This window comes from Botryllus schlosseri, chromosome 4 (assembly GCF_051294905.1).
Source record: "Botryllus schlosseri isolate E-star chromosome 4, Bs_hap1, whole genome shotgun sequence".
In the NCBI taxonomy this organism is placed as follows: domain Eukaryota; kingdom Metazoa; phylum Chordata; class Ascidiacea; order Stolidobranchia; family Styelidae; genus Botryllus; species Botryllus schlosseri.
The window spans coordinates 27,353,203-27,360,563 of NC_137239.1; the positions used below are offsets into that span (position 1 = coordinate 27,353,203).

At 40.3% G+C, this 7,361-nt stretch overlaps 1 protein-coding gene across 1 annotated transcript in view; it reads right to left on the minus strand.

The window, feature by feature from the left end:
- The window catches only part of LOC145438361 (4-galactosyl-N-acetylglucosaminide 3-alpha-L-fucosyltransferase FUT6-like), a 55,536-nt gene extending 48,632 nt beyond the window's left edge, over positions 1-6,904 (minus strand). The window contains exon 1 of the mRNA XM_080315759.1: positions 6,882-6,904. Coding sequence (XP_080171885.1) covers positions 6,882-6,889 — 8 coding nt within the window. The 5' untranslated portion in view covers positions 6,890-6,904. The remainder of the gene's footprint in view (positions 1-6,881) is intronic.
- Between the last annotated feature and the right edge of the window lie 457 nt (positions 6,905-7,361).

The following is a 7,361-nucleotide window of genomic DNA, read 5'->3' on the forward strand; positions in this document are numbered from 1 at the left end:
GGGCGATATGAGGGGAGCTGGGCTCAGGAGGCGGTACGGGGGGCGCTGAAGCAAAATGGCTTCGCAGTAGAGGTAGTATAGTAAAATATATCATTAACGAGTTTTCAGACCAAACTAAGATTCGACAAAACATGTGAAATTACGATATTTTTCGACAATGTTTGCTACATATATCTTCTCTAAAAAATTACACATCAATTTCTGACAATTTATACAAGTTTTACACTTCATTCGTGCAATGCGCGAATTACCGTTGCCGAGATTTTAATTATTGGGTACTCTTCCCCCACGAAGAAATACGCATTATTTATCGAAAATAGCAATAGGCATTTCGGCGTCGGCCATTGCCACAACAAGAGGCGCGAAGACACATGAAGTTTTGGCCAATATGGGACTCCCAGAAATGTGCCAAAACATCGTCAGCGAAAAGAATCGCCCTCATGTTGACCGTAAGTTTTGATATAAATATGTCTGATTGTCCACTGTCCAGTTTGAAAGGCCCCTGCCGAATTATGATGTCGTGACAATCTGAACCCCACAGAACAAATAACATCCATCAAAGAAAAGTTATTTGCGATTGAAGAAATACCAATTTTGAATCGTGTGCTTGTTTTAGTTTAGTACGTTTATGCGATTTCACTATTGACGATAATAGCCAGCGGAAAATCGGTCACAAAATAACAGCATGCAACGAAGTAATTGTACCAGCGGGCCTGCCCGGATATATTTAATTATTAATTACGTGCCCTACATTTTCCGAGACAACAGCTTATTCAACGCTACCGGTGAATCTTGTTACGTGGGCTGAGAGGATAGGAAATGATATTTATACATATATGCAATTACCAGTATTCTTGACCGATACATTCACCGTTATAAAAAAAAAGTTCGCTCCTAGACGACCAGGCCACATAAAACTTTGCTCAACATCGAAATCATGCGACGCGGGGATCTTGGGGAAAACTCCACATGAGTTTGGTTTATCACCCTAATGGAGCGCAAGACCAACGTTTCTCGAGTTGGCAAACGAATTGCTATTACGGCCCGTCCTTTTACCCATTGTTTTTATCACAATCTTCAAAATATGGGGTTGACACCGAATTGGCACCGAATTGGCACTCATTGGCACCGAATGTACCATAAGCAGTAAGCACATATATAACTGATCTGAATAAAGTTTGTTGCCATACGCCACACGACATATCAATCTCCCAGATAATCGGTAAATCTAATCCAAATCCTAATCCCTTCAGAAAAAAATGTCTAATCCTAATCCAATCCAAATCCAACAAAATTTCACAAATCCTGTTTTTTCAAATCCTAATCCTAATCCACTCTCATCTCTGGTCCAGCGGCGAATGGCGACAAGGTTTCTCGTCCTGCCAAAGTTAATTCACGTATTTTGGCACTCATTAAAGCGTTTAATTTAATTTTACAGAATTATAGGCATAAGAGGCAGACCGCCCGCACGAACCCAGCCGGTTGCCAACAATCGTAGACAACAGTAAACGTGCTAATTAACTTCGAGCGGGCGGGAGAGTAGACATAGCCTATCTCGATTGTTCTACTGACGCGCTGTTCAATCAGTTGCTACAAGCCGGCGAAAAACTTCACCGGCGGATACCATTGCTAACCGATATCATTTGGTTAACGCTACCACTTAATTTTCAAATTATTTAGAGCTGACATTACGTTGCGTTACAATGCTACATTTTAATGGCGTTGCGAGTCAGCTACTTGATAATCGGGATGTTGGATGACTATATTTATAAATCGAATTTCTAATTAGGAATGCGTGCGACGTGGGGTAGCCTACAGCGAAGTAAGGCATTGCATGGTTGCCAGCGCGACAGCAACTTTGATTTGTTTCACCAATATAGAAAAAATGTGCCACATTTTGACCAAAGAATGGCTTGTCTTATTAGCTATCACAAGCATACTGATTTCGGTCGTATTCAAAATTTACAAAAAAAATCAGCAATTTGATAAATATGATGCGAATTAAGTGACAAATTAGGAATTTTTTCAATGAGCCTCATCAGTCATCATATCATCAAGAGAGTCAAATATGGCTCGCGAGCCATAGGTTCCCGAACGTTACTGTATTGTGACGTGTATCATTTTTGAATTCATTTCTGTGAATCTGGCAAGTCTATCGCCACATTGTTGAAAATCCTTGTTTCTGACTTGTTGCGGCACTTATTAGATGCCCGAGTCGATAGGTTAAGCACAGTGCTGCTGAGTGCTGATATATCTGATTTCTGCACTAGGGGTCGGAAAAATGAAATATCTGGGTAATTTGATTCCTAGTCAAGTATTTAGAGGTGGTGATAGAGATGAAGATTTCCAACTGAGTATTCTAGGTCCAGTTTTGCCTAGAAAGCTGTGAAGTAGAAGTCAAAGGTTTGTAAAATAGGGATAGGCAACCTTCACCATAAAAAAGCGGGGTTGTAATGACTCGAGTCACGATTTTCTAATGACTCGACTTGACTCGAGTCATTTTCTGAAACTACGGAAATGACTAGACTCAACTCGATTCAATTTGTGTATTGACCCGACTTGGACTCGAGTCATTTCGCATGACTCGAATCAAGTCATATGACTCGAGACTCAGGCGGCCAAGACCGACATTTCATCGTAATTTCGAAGAATAGTAAAGTAACCACCATATTGGGATTTCGTCTATTGGTGCTGGTACTTGAAAAAGCGACCAGAAGTTGCTAAAAGTAAGGAAAATTAGTATATTAAAAATGCGAATCATTCGATGTCACCAAACAGAGTTATAAAAAGTGGGTTTAACAAGACTATAACTGGAAACTACGTAGTCAACACAATGACTTGGACTCGGACTCGAGTCATAATATCATGACTCGAACTCGAACCTCTGCTCGATGACTTGGACTCGGACTTGACTCGGTGTTGAATTGAAAATGACTCGACTTGACTCGAGTCAAAACTATAAAAGTGAGATTGACTTGTGACTTGAAGCCTCGTGACTTGGCTACATCCCTGAAAAAGAGCAATTTGAACCCATTACTCATAGGAAAACATAAACCAGCTGAGAGCCGCAAAGTATTATTCATCTGTACAACTGCGATAATCTCACTTATCGTTTCACTGCCCTTAATGCTAGTCCAAACTAGATCCGTGATTCTCAAGTTCTCATATCCATCCGACATCTTATCTGCGATAACTGTAGTGTAATAATGAGAATAACTGCGAAACATCTACGACCACAGCTTCCAGAATAGATGGCCTATCACGACTAGAACACATGTGGCTTTTGATATTATTAATTCCACGCCTGCGTGCTCACGTTTTGACGGTTGCCAGAGCACCAATGGATTCGCTATTTGGTCACCTTTATGAAATTTTGAGAATTTATTCTACCGCATGACAACTTCTCCCTCTGATTCCTGAGTGGTGAATAGTGTATAGTGGGGAGGGACTTTGGCTGTCACGTTAGGCCTAATAACGACGCTTATTTTTTGTGGTGTTCGTCACAGCAAATACTCATTTTGAATTCTGGATAACCAATATTGGGGTCAGAAACACGTTTCACATAAGAAGTATGACGTGCAAGAAGATTCGTACCGAGCGAGGTAGTGTAATGGTGATGCGTCCGGCTTCTCGGTTGGTAGGTAGTAGGTTCGATCCCCGGCCGGGACAGACCAAAGACTCGAAAACTGGTATCCAGCTATATCGTGCTGGTGCTAGGCGCTCAGAATCCATGGATAGCATGGAGGAGAAATAGACGATGGTTAGGACTAGGTGAGCTTACGGTCGTCAAAACATCTCGATGGTGCAGGCGGAATGCAGTATCATATCTCTCTCTGTCTCTCCCTCCGTAGTACGATATTACGGTTGCTATGTTGCAGTAAAAGGAAATTGTTTATGTGTACTATCAGACGTCATAGGGATACTCGGTCCACTCAAATAAGCCTCGTCCTTAGCATGCGGCATATCGCTCTGGTGAGCTCAAAGTTTGATAAAGCGCAATGAACAAATTATAGGCCTACTCGACATCAGATTATCATTTGTGTAGAAAATTAGGGGCAGCTGCCAAAACCAATGATTTTCTTTACACGGGTCGTCTTAACTTCCACCGTGGGTTGAGCATGGATTGGATAGCGAGATTTTAGGTTGTGGGAAATGAAGATAGAAAAAAATCAGAAGTGGGGAATGGAGAAAAAGGGTTGGGAACCACTGCCGTAGTAGTATGGGAGATGTGGTACCGATGGATCACTGGGAACGAAAATACTTGAATAATTCTCCATGATAATTCCCTGATTACACTCCGTGAATTTGTCTACAATTATATGCTGACAGAATCTTTCCTCACATGCAAAAAAATCGACCTGGGTGAGGTATGGGGTCTGTGACGAATGATTTACGTTTTAGGGGGTGTGAAGTAAATTTGGATCGGCATTTGCATTTTTCTTTATCACTTTTCAGACTAACAAAGCCACCATCATTTTTGATGTGAAGTATAGGGCTTGTGTCAGGGTATATAATGACACATATGTTTTGAATCAACACCATCCTTGAGTGGACAATTTTCAAGTCAATTACAATATTTATGGGGTGGGGGATCTATGGTACCATAGCCAAATCAAGCAAAATAGATGGACCAACTAATCACTTAACAACAGAAACTCACCTACATATATATAGGCTGTAAATCATAGTTACCTGTGGTGTTTTTTCGCTATTACGAGGTATTTGAAAGTCAAAATGTCGATTTGCGGGTAATATGTATGTGCCATTAATTTTGTAACTTTAGGCGTAAATCAAAACATGATTTTATATCAACATTTGAGTTGATATATTCTATTTTATTCTTGAAGGTCGCGATGAAACATTCTTCATTGGCTTGCTGTAGCTTAGCTTATAGTACACAACAAAACGAGTTAACAATTTTGAGTTTTTGAGCTTATGTCTCATAGGTCCCATGGTCGCGTGCCTTTGGACCCACCGGGTGGGGACCGATGACACGTTCGAGCAACAACTTTTAAACGTTTATAAATATTTTTTGAAAAGGCGGATATTCATGTAAATGTCCGCGATCGGTAGAGCTTGTATCGAAGTGTTGAGACAGCAAAAGATCTGCTATTATCGGCTGAAGATTTGAGGGCCGGAGATCATTTTGCAATTTTTGATCCATCGGTACCACATCTCCCCTACGTCAAAATCAATTGAAAAATCAAATTTCGTAAAAAGTTGAAGCATCAGCAATCGCAACAATCTTAAACCGAATGTCAATATATACTTTCGAATAGCATAAGCCCTAACGTTTATGAGAAAATCCAAATCACTGAAGAGTAAAGCTAGTGTTTTTTAAATTAGTCATTGAATGATTCATTTATTTATCTTAATAAAGTCTGTGCAGCAGTTGTTGTATCGTCGATCATCAGGTATACACATACAGTAGCGCATTAGGAGCATATGCTGCCGCCCTTGGCTGTCGTTGAAAATGCCGCCCTAAGTGGTCTGCAGCAAATTTTGAAATAGATTCATGCTCAACCAATCTTTTCAACGAAAATGCCGCTTCTCAAAAGTTTTACATTGTCTCAAGTCTCAACCAAAATTAAAAGACAAAAAATGGAGAAAAAAGGCAAATAAAAAATCATTAACTGCCTCACAATTGAACTTTCCGAGTTTTCCTAAACCAAAATCAGCGATTATATCTTCAAAATTAAGTTTTTGAACGTATAGTCTCTTTCTATAGAAAGAATCGATTGAGCTGATAGCAAATCATCATTCATGGTAGAACGTAAATACGACTTTACCATTTTCAACTTTGAGAACCTTCTTTCACAGCTCGCAATTGAAAAACCAATGGTAAGTTGAAGTATCAAACACAAGCATAAATACGGTGTCGAATCAAGTTTATGTGATTTAGCTCACCACTTTAAAACATCAAAAGCTGTTGCATCAAGATCAAACGTGGTTTCACTGCGTCGCACCAGTCTGTTAAATCTGTCAATCTTTTTCTCAAGCCTAGCATACTGTCGAAAACAACCTCCGATTTCAGTCTGGATCGTAAGAAAATACCTCGCCATTAGCCATTTCTTCGTTCTGTGCACACTGTACTGTACATCCTCATTTTGCCACCCCCTTGCAGCCTGCCGTCCTTGGCGCAGAGGCGGAACCGCCAAGTGCCATCTCCGCCACTGTATACATAAGGAGGTCCCTCACAGCTAGACCTAATTATCATTATGAACGATTGAAAATCAATAGTTCAAGGTTTGTTAGGGTGATACAGGTAATGACGTTTAGAAAGTCAAATACACGCGTAGTAAATATTAGATCATCACCTCATTTATAACAGTTTACCAGCCTTTCAGATGAAGATAACAAATGTTAGTTGCGGCAATGATCCTTCGTTTAGGTTATCAAATACTTTTCTGTATATTCCAGCATATGGAATTTCAATAGAACACTGGGTTTCATTCCTTACGACATCGGCTTTGTGCAGCGCTTCCGGTGTATTTCCTCGCACTGCGCCAACTATGCATATAGTTTAGGAAATTACGGCAAGCAGTCGATCCAATTTCTCCCGGCTGCTCTATTTCTGTATACTTTGCAGCTGGAGCAAGCGGCTGCTACAATCAATATGAGGTCAAAAGCTGTCAGAGGGAACATCAACCTTCAATACCAGAAGAATCGTCCAATGCCCCATTCTGTATTGGGTAGACCTATACAATCTGATACTGGATACTTCATTTAATTCTGCTTCGAGAATGGTGTTTTTGCTTGGCCTGCTTACAACTCGACAAAAATAGCAGTTTCATACATTTGCAACAGTTGCTTACGACATCTTAGTGCATACAATTCATACAGTCCCACATGGCATACAATATAATAGCCTACTGACTTACATATACATCTTGCCGGCACATTCCTTAAACAACAGTTCAGCATACACAGCAGAAGTGCTCGATAGCACCTCGATAGCGGCGTCATTTCGTTAAAGCAATATGATGGTGACTGTAGCGGTCGATGCAACGACTTGTTGCAAGACACGCTGGTAGCGCTCCATTGGAATCGATGCTACAGTTCCTGTCGACTGACTAATGACCGCTCTATAGTTCTCTTGCATTCCGGATCACACACACATATCCAAGGAGCTAATTTCTTTAATAACACAGGGTTACCATATTTTGGAATCGTGAAAAGGACGACACTTTTACAAAATTAGAAAAATTAGTTGATCAAGATTGAAAACAACCTATTTCGCTATTTTTGCTGTAAAATTTGGTGAGTTGACTAAAAAAATGCCATCACTTTCGTTCAACTCCCGATTTAGACGCTTTTTACTTTTAGTGGTGTTGACTAAAAATGAGATCGTCACTTTCGAT